General features: G+C 38.6%; 1 protein-coding gene across 1 annotated transcript in view; it reads right to left on the minus strand.

Annotated features, from left to right (window-relative positions):
• Positions 1 to 16,978, minus strand: part of LOC144756133 (vitellogenin-A2-like) — a 65,460-nt gene that overhangs the window by 43,596 nt on the left and 4,886 nt on the right. Inside the window, exons 5-13 of the mRNA XM_078645698.1 lie at positions 16,577 to 16,738; positions 16,340 to 16,488; positions 13,769 to 13,919; positions 6,649 to 6,806; positions 6,396 to 6,561; positions 5,803 to 5,928; positions 3,805 to 4,023; positions 1,903 to 2,126; positions 1,700 to 1,797 (exon numbers count right to left, since the gene is read on the minus strand). Of these exons, the coding sequence (XP_078501824.1) occupies positions 1,700 to 1,797; positions 1,903 to 2,126; positions 3,805 to 4,023; positions 5,803 to 5,928; positions 6,396 to 6,561; positions 6,649 to 6,806; positions 13,769 to 13,919; positions 16,340 to 16,488; positions 16,577 to 16,738 (1,453 nt within the window). The remainder of the gene's footprint in view (positions 1 to 1,699; positions 1,798 to 1,902; positions 2,127 to 3,804; positions 4,024 to 5,802; positions 5,929 to 6,395; positions 6,562 to 6,648; positions 6,807 to 13,768; positions 13,920 to 16,339; positions 16,489 to 16,576; positions 16,739 to 16,978) is intronic.

Consider the following 16,978-nt stretch of genomic DNA (forward strand, 5'->3'; position numbering starts at 1 on the left):
GAGGGTGAAGAATTATCATGAGACATTATTTTTTGGGCTGGGGCCTCCAGGGAGACCTCCTGACGGTCATCATTTTTCTTCACAGTGATGATGAGAGTGAAAAAGGGAGAAATGGTCACTTTATTCTCAAAATTCAGATTAAATATGGACTTACACTATGGAGTGCTCTTTGTACTTTTTGTCTACCCTTTCTATTGTGGAGCTTCAAACACAGCACCTTCAAAGTCAATTTACTTCATTTTAATACAACACAGTACAGCAAAGTTTCTAGGCTGCGTTGTTTCAAAAGGAGAGAAGAAAACACCACCATATCTATTAAGATATGGCACTGCTTTTCTCTTCACTGTTGCTGGCATACTTTTGGCTACAATGAACGAATGCACAAACCCTTGCACCATAGTGCAGGAATATGTGCATGATGTCGCACATAGGTTTTATACTGAAAGGGGACCTGCAACATCTCAAAAAACTTGGACATACGTTAATAATTTTCCCACTATATATGTGTGCTGAAATGTGCAGCAACCACACAAAATCTGCACAGCTTTCAGAAAAGAAAACTTTTCTCAAACCTTCTGCCTACGTCAAGTAAGAATACCATTTTGGCAGAAATCGCTGTCTACCCTTTTCAGTTAACAGGGCTTTTTATATAAAACCCTCTGTGCATGCAAGGAAACTTCCATGTGCCACCCATAGAACGTCCCTAGAATCAAAGCAGTGCAGTGTAGTGCATAGTAGTGTACAACCATGTGTTAAATTAGGCAACTTTCTAATGCAAAGCAGACATTGTGCAGCAAACATAAATCCCTGTACAAAGCTTTGCACTTGGTGTGCCCCACTTTTGTGATTCAACCCTAGCCCATAGTGTTAGTATAGTTGTGTGATGATGTTTGGGAAAGTGGCTAAACTCCAGCTTGACTCTATTATAAGTTATTCCACTAAACATCCTCTGCTAATTAATGTAACATACCATAATATTGGTGATTTGTCCGGTCCTAAAATGTATCAAAACATAATGTTAGCACTGTGTTGGAGCCCTATAAAATCAGAGATGGTACCTTGATCACAGCTGTGGAATAAGCATGACCATATTCACACTATAATTCTGTCTTTAATGTAGTCATCCAGTATATCAAATGCCATATTAACAAATTACACAACACTTTGTAAGTCTTCATGGATATAAAAGGGGTTGATGCTCTGCTTCATGTGGCTTTTTAACATAAAATTGCATGTCACTTTATTTACGGAGCCAAAATTTGGATGAAAATTTCATGAACATCCCAGACCACTCTGAGTCAATAATGTGACTCGATGGATCTTCCTTATTTACAATCACTCTGATATCCAGATCCTATTGGAATGGAGCTTGTTGGCTATGCTTATGAAGGCAGAAAAACTGTAATGCTGTGTTGTTGTTGTATCAAGCAAGGAGTGAAGGTTTGGCGCTCATCCATAATTGTAGGACGACTTCTATCTGTAAACATATGATAGCCTTCTGAAAGCTAGCAGAAAGAATGTTGTGACAATCAGGGGTAATGTGTCTTTCCTAAGATGCATATTATACATAAATTGTTGGTGTAGTTTTGCACTCCACTGATAAAATGTTTTATTAATGGTACTACTTGAAAAAATATCGCAGCTTTGGAAAGCAACCAAAACACCTCAAAATGATCTGAAGTACCCTTTAAGGACTTACGTTGGAAGGAACCCATGTGTAACGCTTTGCTGTATCGATAGCTCATTCTGTCGAGCGCCGGGTTTAATATCTTTACAGCAACACTGGAAGCAGCAGCCCTGAAGGAAATAATGTTACCTGTCATCATTGAGATCTTGTTACAAGTATGATTACATTTTATTATAAGTCTACGTTCAATTAGAACCTTGTACTTTGACACTTACACTTGATGGAGCGATGGGACTCGGTTTCTGGACAAAGCCTTCAGTTGTGAATAGACGAAACTCGCGAGTTGCAGGTTCACTTTGCTCTCCTTGGATGCTATGTTGGCGATGGTTGTCAATAAGGCGAGACCAGGCTTGGTTTCTAACAGAACCATGGCAGCCATCATCCGGACTTCAGTACGAACCTGACGGTCCATGAAGATCTGGAGCAGAATCTCCTGAACCTATAGAGAGAAAAAAACATATCTCTATTGTACTGTATGAACTCTGCTAGTTAAACCAGTAGTATCAGGTACTGGAAATGTACCTATGCATATGGTTATGTATTTGCATTGATATCAAGCTTAATACCCAGAAGATGCTGTACTGTATGTAGTTACTAAAGTAGTATCTGCATACCTAGTTATTTCTACTACTGTCTAAAGTTCAGGTCACTACTCAGGAAGTGCAGTAATATTTGATGTTGCTGATGTGCAGCAAACAGTAAGTCTCCAATATCTGGATTAACCACTAGCCAGATCCATGAAGATGTTGCTGCAACATACTATTTTATTAGTCAATAGTGACCACTGAAATTCAAGAATAAGGCAGGAGTAATGCACAAATAAGTCATACTCATTCATAGCAAAACCTTTGCAACCTTGGCCCTATGCCGTTCAATAAACTGCATCTAAATTACCAAGCCTTGCATTCTCATTGTACTGCATAAACTCAGACAAATTGTGATTTGAACTTGCATGTCAAACTTCTATAGTTTGCCCAAAGTCCTAAGCACTCGGCTACACATTGTGGGCTCCATCCACAAACATGATGCTAGCACTTACTCCAAAATTACAGGGAAAAGCTGCCAGGTGTAGAACAAGAGCACTCCTGGCCTACTCTTCAGATTTGTGAGCAACTCAGGAGTATTATAACAGCAAGTCACACCTACTCATACACCAATCTTTATGAATCTGTCTCTCAGTTTCCAAGATGTACCATGGACGGCCATGCTAGAGTATTATTGCTCCCTTTAAATAGTCTCAAGTAGAGCAATGATTTGAAAAGAGTCCTTATTTAGATTGTTTGATGTGCTTCAACCTATTAAATGGTAGCTATGAAGTTTAGAAAACATGTCTTAAAATATGTATTTAAGTTACTATTCAACATTGTCTTGATGTCTAGCTTATTATATTGGTCTTGTTCGCAAAGCTAATCAGAATAAGTACAGAATCGCTGTATGCGTTGCTTACAGTGGATTCACAATGCTGTTTCCACACATGCAGGTGTAATCTCTGTATGGAGAAGTCATGACGTTTCTGTGCATTATTGAGTATTACTGAAAGCCATTACAATAGAGTTGCGGGCATGTTGTTTGTACATAGCAGTGTGAGATTAACACTAACCAAGCTCTAACTGTGACCATGCACATATATTTTCAATGCCTTTAGCACACTTTTTAGCACAACCATACCTTAACTGGCATAAGCTAGCCATAGGTGTATGGAAATTGCTTAGGATACCACAATCTCTTGAGGTGATAATTTGAAAGAGGAGGCTTCACACAAGAAAAGTTTGTTTATAAAGGAAAAGGGGATTAGTGTTTATTAGTGACCTTCTCAAAATACCTACCCTATGTGGAAGACTTTTTTAAAAGGCAGATAAGGATAAACAGGTGCATTCCAGAAATGTTTTACAATCGTAGATGAACGTTGGGCACACACACTCACGTGCATTGCCTTTTGTATGTTTTGTAAGTCCCGAGACAGCTTTCGAAGTGTTCTTCCCAGAATGTTTGTCAATTTCAAAATATAGCAAAACAGTTCCCACACATAGGTGTATACCCATTTTGCAGGTTTATTTGTTTTTTCATAAATACACTTTAGGATGGTTATTTGGTGAGTTTGCCTGCGTCTCTCTTACCCTCTTTGGATCCTCCTTGGCAATGTTCCTCAGGGACATCACTGCATCAGTCTGGATCCTCACTGGGAGCTGGGAAGCACTGGAGGAGAATCCTGGAAGGAACTTCTGGATGCGCTTGATACTGGCTGGCTGTCCTGCATTACCCATGGCTTTCAGAGCCAGCGCCATGTCCTCTTCATGGGCATTGTTGGCTGCTTCAGCTGCCAGGTCATGCAGGGGCTGCAAAAAACAGAGTTTTGACAGTCTTTCACTAGCATAATCTCATGTTTTTCCTCCTTTCTCTTTGATTTGTGTCTGTATGGTGAGATGTGCTCATGTTTTTCCATCAAAAGTATTCTTACAACTCCACTAGGGATCACTTATAGTTTAGAAAAGGTCTTCAGTGGAGCGCTGATGAGAATGAATGGGTAGTGCAGTAATATAGATAAGACTAGACCATGAATGAGAAGGAATATTTGTGATAAGCTTAATAGAGAGCAGATTATGGACATGTTGCACAGTAGAGAATGTGCTTTGTTTGGTGCTTAGTTGTAGCAACAGAGACTGAGTTGTTAGATCAAAGTGTCACTCCCACCTTGCTCACTGTTTTGATGGGAGCAATTTTACAGAGATAATGGAAGAGGATAGCTGTCAACAATTCAGTTGTTTATCAGACAAATATACAGAGTAACATAAAAAAATAGGAAACTCACTGAAATCATTGATAACAAACTTCATTTTTGTGACAGCTTTATTCATCGCCACCCGATGGACTCTAACCCTCTAAACTGATGTCTTGGATGAGCTGTACAGGCTCTATGGGAGAGCATCACAGCGATATCACCATGTCCTCCTTCACTCTCCACATGTATAAAGAAAATGGTGTCCTGCCTGACTCATCGCCTTTCCATTTCTCTGTTTCTTCATTGCTGCATTCTACAACAATAACTTGTTTTTTATTTAGCACTTCTTGCAAGCATCCATAAGCCCTGGAGATAAATGGTTCACTATCACCTAATGCTATTGCTTAACTTAACTTTTGAAGATATAGGACTGAGTTTGCCTTTGTGGGCTTCATCTTGCAACCTCCATAGCATTGACAGTAGCCATAAGTAAGCCATTAGCTCACTGAGCACCTTTCTGTGTTCTTTTGAAACTTTCTGTGACAAAAATACCCAGCTCCCTGCCACCTCTCCCAAAGACACTCTTAACCTTTCTTTCTTCCCCTTCCCGGACACAGGTTGTAGGAGATTGTAATGCTGGTGCACTGATGACAGTAACTCTAATCCACTGTCAGCATGAAGAAGAGTCGTCTGACACTGGCTATCGTGCATCATGGAGGCTTGAAAAACAAGAGCATCACCTGAAATTCACCCATCTACATTGGTTCCATGGAGGCCCGAGAGTGGCAAGAGAAGAACAGCGAGAAAGCAAACCATCATCTACCTTTCCTATGCTTCCTTTGGTACTCCCTAAACCTGGTGGAGGAGGCTGACCAGCCTCTAAATGAGAATTTGGTTCAAATCCAGTGTTCAAGGTAATAGCTCTTACGAGGGCCACCCACACCTACTCATTGTCAGTACTGCTGTACATGAAATGAAATTGTCCTTCAAACACATTTACTTTATATTATCAATTAAGAGAACACACTTAATCTGTGGGATATACTGACTGAAGGTGTGCCTAGTGTATATGGTGAATGCACACAGAAGGCATTTTCCTAGTGTGCATTCATTTTAGGTATCTTAACCTGGGCACTATTGTCAAAATGTAATGTTCCCTTCTTTTATCAATAGCACTTATACAGATATAAGTAAATGTAGCACATGGGCACTTACAGGCAGATCATACCTGATTGTAATTATAGTAATAATGGAAGCACAATTGTCACAAATACTGTGTCCACATAATTAAACACACAAGCATTAATCAGAAGCAAAAGCACACTGATTGTGTTAATAAACTAAATACATTCCATGCAATATAATATCCCTTCTCAGTGTTAAAAATGCTACTCACGGATAGGGCTTCCTCCGGACAAGAGGAGTGTGCACCGCAATACTTGTTCACCATTGACCCATAAGCCAGGATCGCAGCCTTATAGATGATAGAGGATTTCTGATGTTCTGCCACTTTCACTAAATCCTGCAAGGTCACGGACAGAGGTCAAACATTGGCATAGAGAGTATGTTTTTTTATTCACCACTCATGTTCTTGAAATATTTACTACATTTTCATAAATACCTCAGTGAGTTGTATTGTATATATTTTGCCAGTCCGCAAAGCAACCATTTTGTAAATGATGTTAAAATAATGAACTCAAAATAAATGACATTTTGGGTTACTTGTTGATATATATGGTAAAGTCTATGCAACCAAGATAATATTGGTGAGACCAATGTGAAATGGGTGTGTCATAGAATTGAGAGGGTAGCACAACAGAACTAAAATACAAAAAATATTTTTGTTGTGCAAAGTAGCATAAAACAGAAGAGTGTGGAATTGAAAGTGACCATGGTAGCATGCAGCTAGGGCTTATTGTTATAATTAGAAATTGCAGTATTTTGGGAATTCTCATTGAAAAAAATACCTATGCAGAGTGCTACTCTTACTTGAGCTACTTGTAAGGTCTGGTGGTCTGCTTTGGCAAACTGGACAGCTAGAGTGGCAGCCTGCGCTGCCTCCCAGGGGCTCAGCTCCTGGTTGTGGATCTTCTGCTTGATAACCTTCAGTGCATCAATGGTTCCCACTGCTGGGATGGTGTTCAGAAGCCAGCGCCTGCAGGTAACATACCAATGCCATGAGTTACACAGATACAATCCAATTGACACAAGTCATTCGTGTAACATCCTGAAAACAAATCACCTGTACTGAGGTCGGTCTGCAAACTGCTTCCATATGGCCTGGATGCTCTCATAGCTTGCAGCACGTAGAATCTGGGTGAGCTGTAGGAATCTGGCTGGAGCATCAGCATGTACCTGCTGTTGGTTATTCTGCACTAAGTGCTGCAGGGTTTCTGCAACCTATCACAAAATGTAAAACACTTAAGTAGAAATAATAAAATTTGTTTACAATCAATAACTCAGAAATAGAACATGAAACATACTATACAAGCAAACTTTCAGGAACCAAGACGCAGGGAATTGATTCTTAATTTGGAAGGTTTAGGTTTCTATAGCTAATTATTTCTGCCCACTCCCTTAGATTAGCTCTCTAAAGCCATTTCACCCTGTATCTTTAAAGTTGGGTAATTTCCAGTTCAGTAGAATGTATTACGGAAAGATTCTTGAGACATCCAGGAACATATGCAACACATAACATTTATTACATAAAACCAACCAGAAAAAGACAAAACATCGAGCATTTGATGATAGTTTTAAATGTTTGCCAATTTCCCCATTTGTTCATACCTACATGTGAAAGATTGAACTCATAGTACAGCAACAATTCTTTATTGAAACCCTTTTGAAGAAAAGCCTTACATGGGGCAGATCAAATGTTCACTAGTCAAAGTATGTGGGCTAATTAACATTTTCAGGAACATTTGTAAACCTTTTAGAGCAGGTTGCAAACATAATGAAAGTTTAGTGTATGTTTGTGATTCTAAATTTGGATGACTAAATTTGGATGACCAATGAAGTTCTATTTGTTAAACTTTGTAAAAATTATTAGCAGGAGAGGCGAAAACAATATTTTGTCTGTTATAATTCCATAGATTTTAATTTGTGAATCTTTGTTCAGCCAAAATTGCGTGTAGAAAACACTATGTGCATTTTGTATTCTTGCTGTTGGTTTAGTGGGAATATTGAAATCATATAACTTATGGAATACTTTAATGTGTTGCAAAAATCGTGCATCTGATCTTAACAGTGATAACCTGCTTTCATTTTATAACTATTATTTATAAAAAAAAATTATGGACGTTTCTTGATTTACATGTATTTGTTTTTCCTTTTTATGAGAAGTCAATAAAAAGTGGACGTTTTCAGTTTTGAAACATGACATGATATGTTCATACTCGTGTAGAGGGATGATTTAGAGATGGGCAGTAACATTTGTTACTTTCTTTCTTCTCACGTAACCGCTGTAGAGGTTTCAATTAGCGACCTCTAAAGGGCTACAGATACTTGCAATGCGGAAATTATAGGGGACGCATATCTCAGAATAACTTTATTGCAAAACAGCAATATCAAAGAATGTGCAGATTGTTAAACCCTAGGAAATCAACGGCTTCTATGACATCAGGTAATGTTAGATATACTTTTTTTCAATTGATAAAAAGTAAGAGAAATTTGTTGAACTTTTTTGCTGAAGACTGCGTGGTTCCACTGGCTTCCACAGTGCTTTAGGGAGTGCCATAAATGTGCTTCATAACTGAGAAGCAACGGAAACTTGTGTTTGTCAAGTGGAAATAGTGGTAATTAGATCTTCAAAGGAAGATGAAACCTCTTACTGTCCAAAGTCTATTAATATGTTTGTTCTCCTGTGTTGCACACATATACCCTGATTAGTGGTCCACAAAACTTTAATATATAAAGTTGAGTGGGAGCTGGCTTTTTCACATCTATCTGTAATTGTTCCACAAATTAAGGCACCCAAGTGCTGTGGAGGCTTTGGTCACGTTAATCTGACCACAGAAAAAAACACTATGCTTGCCTGGATGCTAAGGAGCATCCTGTGGTTCAATTGATCGGTTTTCCTTCTGATCAATGCATTGCAACACAGTCTTTGATCATCTGAAGCTTAAAGAGTGTAAAGGTCTTTCTAACTTATAATAGGATCACACACGTTCGGAATGATAAGAGGCAAATAAAGCCAAATTTACAATTGATGTATAACTAGGAGATGCTCCTAAATACCACTTTTAAATGGAAACTGGGTGTTGACACTGTGCGGTAATCTTAGAGTTCTGTTTTCTGTATTCTCTTTCCCATGATGCTTATGTAGAATGTGGGTTATGAACAACTGAAGTGAGGGGGGAGACTTTCATACCCAGCAGTGTAATGTGTGAGTTGATTTAATAAACTGAGTTTCTTTTAAAGTTATGCATCCTTGGAATTATATTTTTGGCAACAAGGATGTGATTCGAACATAAATGTAGTCATGGAATGAGAGGAATATTTCACAAGGGCTTAACCCAAGTGTGACATGTTTATAAACTTTGTGGTATCTCTGAAAAGCTTTACCAGAATGTGTGAGCTTGTAGATGTAACGGATTCTCTGATCAGAACTCAATTGGTGCGATGAACCAACGAAATCAGAGTCCAAAGAAAACTGTTGGGTAGAAATCCCTCTCTTAAAAAAACTGTGGACATTGTGAAAGGGATGACCATACTTATAGTTAGATCAAGGAAATGTTTAGCACAATAATCACACTCTTGACAGGTTTAATAGCTCGGACTGGGACAGAGATAATCTTGACAATAACAAGTCAACTATGCAGAGGAAACTGAGTATTTCAAAGCTCATCCTAATATGGGGAAGGAGTCTAAATGTAAATGCTTTAAATTTGGCAGTCCCAATCACCTCTTCAATAGTCCCAATTCTTATGCTTTGAGTCTCACATACAGACATTGTGGAAAAAGAGGATAATTTACTTTGTATATGTAAAAACAACAAAGTATATAACTAATGGGCCTGAGATTAACCAAAGTGCTGTTCTTCAGATAACACCTTTTATGAAGGGAGTTAAACAAATGGGTGGAAAGATTGATGGAGTGGGGTGCATTACCATGTCAGGTGGAGATGGGTGGAGAAAAACTAGTGTTTTTGGCAGATTCTGGTTTGCCGTTTAATCTGGTGGGCTATACGATTTGGAAGAACATTTTTGGATGTGAAAATATATCTCAGTTACCACTAGACATAAACCCATAAGTATATGGTGGTTGAAGAGATTAATTTTATTGGTTATCAGGTGATGGATTTTAAATTGAAGGGAAGGGAGACTGTAGGTACTGTTTATGTATCCAAACATGGTGACAATTTGCCTAGGTACTGTCACCAAAGAGATTTAGGGATTCCCTTAATCCTAATTCTCCAGATCAAGTACTTTTGGTTGCCACCATTGGTGATTATACAGGGATTGTTGAGATTTTGTTAAAGAGTTCAAGGATTTGCTTGTGTTGCTAAAAGAAATTCAGCATAGGAGCATCTTTAAAATTGCTAGGCCTGTTGTGCACAAAGTAAGAAGGGTACCCAAACTCATGTTGTAACTGTTGCAGGAGGAATTAAACAGGTTGTTGCAAATGGGGATAATTGAAGAAATACAAGCTTCAGAAAGGTTGGCTTCTGTGTTTTTGGCTCGCACAGAGTTTTTAATGTATTAAGGATTGTGAAGAAGCTTATGCAAGTATAAAGAATGAGATTGCTAATATGCCTACGTTGGGGAATTTTTATGTAATGAAAAAAGTATTCTGACCACTTACACTAGCTTAAAAGTTCTGGGTGCAGTGTTGTCTCAAGTGGTATACGGTGAAGCAAGAGTGGTTGCATTTGCCTTGAGATCACTCAATGTAGATGAAGAGTGATATTCGGTGATCAAGCTTGCATGTGGACTGAACATCACTTTAAGTTTTTTTTTCTGTGGGGTTTGGAGTGTTAATCGAGAATTATCGGAGACCTTTGGTCCAATCGTTAGTATGCAGGAATATTGACAACAGCAGTCCATGTATCAAATGATAGGTGGAATTATGGTGGAATTCAATTTTAAAGTGGCGTATATTCTAAGAGCAATGAATGTTCCAGCTGACTGTCTTTACAGGTTCCCTGTCAACAGATCAGTTTTGTCTGATACTGATTTGCCTGAGATGTAGGTCATGTTATTTTCTGTTAATAAGTCATAATGGAAATTAGCCGCAGCACATGATGATGTGAAAAATAAAGTGTTGCTCTTTGTGGTCACAGGATGGCCCAAAATTACATTAATGTCTGAGGAGGCCAAAGCCTTCTTGATTGTGAGGGAGGAATTGAACATATTGGACGTCGAACTGTACCAGAGGAAATCGTTAATTCTCCCAGTTGCACTGTGGAGACCAATCATAAATTTTGCTTATAAGAAGCATTTGGGAAAACTAAAGTCAGTGTCAGAGAGAAGTATTGGTGGCCACATCTGGACAGACAAACTGAGTTAGTTGTCAGAGACTGTCTGTAATGTGCAAGTATTGACAAATCTAGGTATGTGAGAACTGTCCCGTTGGAGGTTCCAGGTGAACTCTGAAACAAACTGGGGTTGGACATAATTGGTAAATTTGAGTTGTTGCCACTTAGAGAAAGATTTATTTTGGTATTAACAGACTATGCTTTAAAATGGGGCACTGCTTGTTGTGTGAGTTTGATAACCACCAGGAGTGTGCTTTCATATTTAAAAAGTGTGTTTGTATGTGAGGAAATATCAAAGACCACAATAGCAGCTAATGATGTCCAGTCTTGAGAGATGCAAGAATTGTGAGATGATCTTGCCATCACACTGTATCGCACTGCTTTGTATTCTCCTCAAGCAAGTTGTCTTGTAGAAAGTATGAATTGTTTGATTAGGGGGTGTGCATTAGAGATGATGGTACCATTCAAAGATGTACTGTGAGTCAAACCGTGGGCTTATTGCAAATCTTCCAACAATTTCTTAAAGGCAGGTTCACAGGATTGAAACTCAACCAATTGTAGTTGAAATGTAAGAGTGATGTGCAAAGGAGGGAGTTATTGCTCATGCATGGTGGGCTATCACCAAAGAAACTATAGGAGGGGATTTGATCTCAAACATAGACTATGTGACATGGAAGGGAGTGTAGAGGAGTTGGTGTTTGTAAAAAAGACCTGGTTGGACACCTAAGGGACGATCAAGCTACATGGAACCAAAGAGAAACAATAAAGATAACTAAAATGTTTGGCAAGGTGTTGGTCTGATTGTGGTTCACTAGGTGGATAATATTGTTCCTCGCCATCTAGGGTATCCTAAAGGCGCTACACGTCACTTCTATGGGCTAGGTTGCCTTGCACTCAGGCATGTCTGCAAGCGCTGGGACGCCCCGTTGCTGGGGTAGCCATGCGCTATACAAGCCAACATAACATAACATAACATAACATCTTGAATTCCAGCACCTCAGTCAGATTCACAAAAGTACTGTGCTAGAAACAGTTCTTGCAATAATATTACTATTGCCAGATTTGTGGCTGATACTAATAGCTCATATTATAGAAGTAAACCTTCAAGCTTCAAAGATTATGTAATGACATATGTGTTTGTAATTTTTGTAGCGCGTAATGGTATTAAATTATAAGGTGCTAGTAAGGTAGAAAGTTATTTTCCATTGTTTTGTTCTTTGTGTTAGTAACAACTATACATTTTGTTTACTTTTTGGGTTTGTTTTCCTGTGCGCTGCTCAGAGACAACTTCTGCTTTCAGTTTTCTCTTTCCCATGATTCTTATGTAGAATGAGGGAGGCAAACTACTGAACGGAGGGAACAGGCTGTTGGACCAATCTGTGCACTATGTTTGTGGATTCAGTAAACCTGGGGTTTCTTTTAAGGATGAGCATCTATGGACGTATTACACTTGAGTTGATTTAAAGTTGTAGAGCAAAATTTGTTTCTGGAAACTTACAAGAGGTTTTGAGCTTTACTTTGTTTTGTGAACTGGTTGATGAAGTGTTAGATTCAGTGGCTATAATGGCTATATATTTTCCAGAGGACAGGAAAGTGGGCTACAAATTGACCTGGATTTTGGAGACATTTCAAAAGAGTCAGCTTTGTATTATCCAAACAAATACCTCAGCCAATAATTTGTTAAAGCTCTTGTTGAAGTGCTTTGTGCTTCCAACTGTATTTCGAAAAGAGATTCTTGGAAATTTCTAGATGTTTATATACCTCTGAGTTATTAAAGCTTTTCCAAACACTGTAAGAAGATAGTATCAAATGTGGAAAAACAGCTGTGTTTACTAAATCGGCAAAACAATTAAAGATCTGACGATGTGATAATTTCTGTTCTCATTGTGTTTGGGGTAGAGAGATGGACTGAATGTGGCGGAAAGATGTCTCAGTAAAATAGGCATGGACTACTCAACATAATTGTGATCTCCTTGTAAGAAGTTTAAACATACTTATGTGTTAGATAATAGTAACTTACGTTTTTTACATTTCTGTGAAATTGCAAAACTGAATGTTATAAATATTATATATCATTTTATTAAGCGAGGCTAGAATAAATAACTAAAACTAGCTACCCACTACAATCAAAGGAGACAATTTCGGACAAAAAATATAAAAGTACAGACAGATATTTACACCTCTACCTGAGCATACTTTCCTATTTATATATAAGTATTCCTGGAAAGCTGTGCCAGGTAAAGGTTTCTCAACATACTACTGGTAATGTCATGTGACATGTCCCAGGTACTTCTATTTCCCGCATGGAGATCAACATAGAATAACACTCTACAAACAAGGAATGGAGCCTGCTGTGCAAAACCTTTCTCTTTAGGGAAAATATTTTTCCTTTTAGAGAAAGTTCTTTCTTTACATCCCTAGTACATCTGGGGTGTATTGTCCTTTACCATTCCAATGCTGAAAGGGGAGTTGCTTCCAATCCTGGAATGGGAATCGATCCAGCCCTTTGTTGGAGTAAAACTCTGACCATTTCCAGGGCAGGAAGAGATTGAATCTAATCTTAGGAATGACCACAAATGGTTAAGTTTAAGTTTGTACTTATTCCAAATTTCAATGGGAAACCACACCTTGGAAAAGACATTTCCAGTCCCTTGTCTGGAATTTACCACTGCAGATGTCTCCACAATAGTGGAGGAGAAATCCAAAGTAATGAATGCATTCATGCCAAGAATCACTTTGTGTATTCAAGGTAATTGTAAATGTGGTATTTTTGCCCTTAAACATATGTTTACTGTTGAAAATATGTTTAATAATAGGCTCCAAAATATTTTTATTAACATTAAAATAAATGTATGTGACAATCGAATGTTTACACTGAGTTACCTACTTGTGTCTCAGGACTCCTTATCTTCAGTAACTGAATCGGCATCTGGAACATTTCAGAAGCAAACTGGTACTGAAGACCACCCCGGTTTTGGAGCTCAGTCTCAGGAGCACTCACTCGATTGCTTTTGGTTTCCACAAAAGTGAGCACTTGTCTGAAAGAAAGGTGAAGAGAAAATGTAAAAACTTCCAATTTGCCTTGTCAAGGGCTGGAGCTTGCATAAAGTGAGTTAGACAGAGGACCAATGCACCAGCAATGCGTGGTGCCACATTAACATGAGAGATCAGAAAATGTCCCTTTTTCATTGATTGTGAATCTTTCCAGAAAGCAAAAACGCAATTTTTCTTGGAGTACTGAAAATCCTTGCACTGTTCTTAGCTTTGTCTACGCACATATTTAAATAGGAAAATTAACATTTTACTGAAAATATAGTGTTTCTCTACTGATATAATTGGATTAAGGCCAAGGGGGCAGAAGTGCAGTTCCTCCTGCTTCTGAATTACTCTTTTTGTGGGGTCAGATACTCCTGTTCTGCAATGTAAAGAATAATCTCCACTGACTCTGCTTAATGGTGGCATTAGTCTTGATCCCCTCATCATTTGCATGGTAGATGTAATGTAATGTAATTTAATTCTTATAAAGCGCAGCTTTAACTCCAAGGAGCATCTTGGCGCTGAAAACCCGTCACCTAGAGTGGAATAGGCCGGAAGACTAGTCAAGCATCAGTCTGCTATTGCCTCTAACATTATACTTATATCAGAGCTATACATGCTTTATCTGAAAGATTAAAAACCCAGGTCTTCAGGGACTTTCTGAAAGGGTTCTCCAGAGGGATTTGGCGCAATTGGAGCGGAAGCTTATTCCAGGCCCTAGAGCCCAGTACACCAAGAGATTTTCCTCCCTTGGTGGATAGCCTGAATTTAGGAATCAACAGCAAGTTCAAGTTTGATGACCTAAGGTTCCGAGACGGCACATATCTCTGAAACCGATTTAGAAAGTATTTGGGTCCTTGCTGGTGGTAAGCCCTGAAGGTGATAACTAAGATTTTAAACAGCACCCGTTTGTGGATAGGTAACCAGTGCAAGGTCCTGAGTGCTGCTGAGGCAGATGACTTCCTTGGCCATCTCAGGACAAGATGGGCGGTGTCATTATGGACCATCTGCAGCCAATGCAGGACTGATCTATTTGATCCTGCGTATAGGCTGTTGCAGTAGTCCAGGCGAGATGTAATGAGTGCCACCGCCACCGTCTTCCTGGCTGCCAATGGAAGGAGGTCAAAGAATCTTCTTAGCCCCTTGCTTATACTAAAACAGGACCCTGCCACAGCCCCTGCTTGTTGCTTAAATGATAGGTAGGGGCAAGTTCTTAGTCTAAATTTCAAGTATGATGGTGTATGACTTCATTTCATTAGAATGGATTAATGATCTGAAGATGTGTTTTCTCTTAGTTTTATGCACAGCTTTTGTTTGTGAAAGATGTCCTGTAAATGGAACCTGTGAACACATGGAACCTCTAAACAAATCATTCTCATTTAATCTATCTGATGCAGCTTAACATAAAGAGGTGATGCAGATCATACTAAACAGTTACAGTTATACGCTTGCAGAACTGGGAAAGAAGTTAACTGGGACATGCACTAGAAAAAAGTTAAATGAAAGTACTGTACGAACAATCAGCAATCAGCTAATGTCTGTTTGTAGACAGCACCATGGATGACAATTCACCAAAATGCCTGTGGTAGGGCGAGGGATATCAATTGGCTTTTTGTTTCACACTTCAAAAGAGTTCCATACAGCTCACTTTCTTTAAAAAAAAACAAAAAACAATGTGTATCTGAGAGTACTGGTTTGTTTTGTCTTTCTACAAGGCCTATTGCCTATCCACTGCTGAGTTTGGAAAAGGTAGTGTATTCCATAACTTGGCTGCTGAAATTAACTTGGCTGCTGAAAATGACGTGGGTGAACACCTCTCCCAGTTTATTGTTCATTTTTATATAGTTTAGATATAAGACAAACAGTCAGACCAAGGATAGATTTCATGAATAAAATTGTGTCCCTTAATGTGGATATCTCTCTCCATAAGCTGTTAACTGAATTGCCTGAGCACGTGTGGGATACTGGTAATTGTGGTTCCAAAAATCCACTGACACTTTACGCATACATCATAAGAGTTGGATAAGTTGTACAGACAGAACTAAACATGAGCGATTTCCATACCATGAGAATTGTACCTGTAATTTTCAGTGGATGAAACATGGACGTTGATATTAAATTACTTTGTGGTAGCCAAAACCTTAAGGGACAATATATATTTGTTTTTCAACTTTTGGACTTTCATTTTTGGCCTTCACATGTTTTTGTTGCTATTTACGTGGTTCTTTTGGCCTACTTGTCTGGATAACTGTTTTTATGTTTGAAAATCTTCAATTAAAGCTGAAATTGCTGAAATTGCTATAGACATCATAATTGCTGATATCTTCTTTATAAGCACATGATATTTAACTATACTGAATAATGCACAATGATCCACAAGGTAGAATACAGGTAGTCCAGTGATTCTGTGAAAGGCACCCACCTGGCTTCCATTACAGCTGCACCATAGAGTTCATAGAATGGGGAGAATTGATACACTTGTCGTGCAGTCACTTCAGTGATCTGTGCACCATCTTCTTTGGGCTTCATTTTGTAAGTATATGTTGCAGCCCTTCTTAAATTCTTCACAATCTATTGCAAAAAACATACAATTATCATTGGTAGTGAGGGTCTAAGACTCAGTGTTGATTTCAAGTAGAGATATGTGACAAGGTCAAACCTTTTGACAAGATGAGCACTTCTCCACGTAAGCCATGCCAATGTTCTTCTCCACTTTATCCTGGCAGTTGTTCAGATCCCTGGATTTCACAACAATGATGCTGTTTGCCCTCTTGTCTTCTTGAATCACATATCGTGTATGGCACACACCAGTGACTCCAGACTGTGGAAATCAGCAGATAAAGTAAAACAATCTGCGGCTCCATTCTGGATATTGGTTTGTCCTTATATAAACACATTCCGAAGATATATATTTAATTCTATGAATTATTAACTTTTTATACAGCATTCATTGATTGATTCAACCTACAGATCTGCAGACTATGACACAGATACAGATAGATTCCTGATTCAAGTCTAGCCGTAGGTTCTATCAGTCATTTTACTGCTTCTTAACCTCATG

The sequence above is a fragment of the Lissotriton helveticus genome, chromosome 1_1 (assembly GCF_964261635.1).
Source record: "Lissotriton helveticus chromosome 1_1, aLisHel1.1, whole genome shotgun sequence".
Lineage (NCBI taxonomy): Eukaryota > Metazoa > Chordata > Amphibia > Caudata > Salamandridae > Lissotriton > Lissotriton helveticus.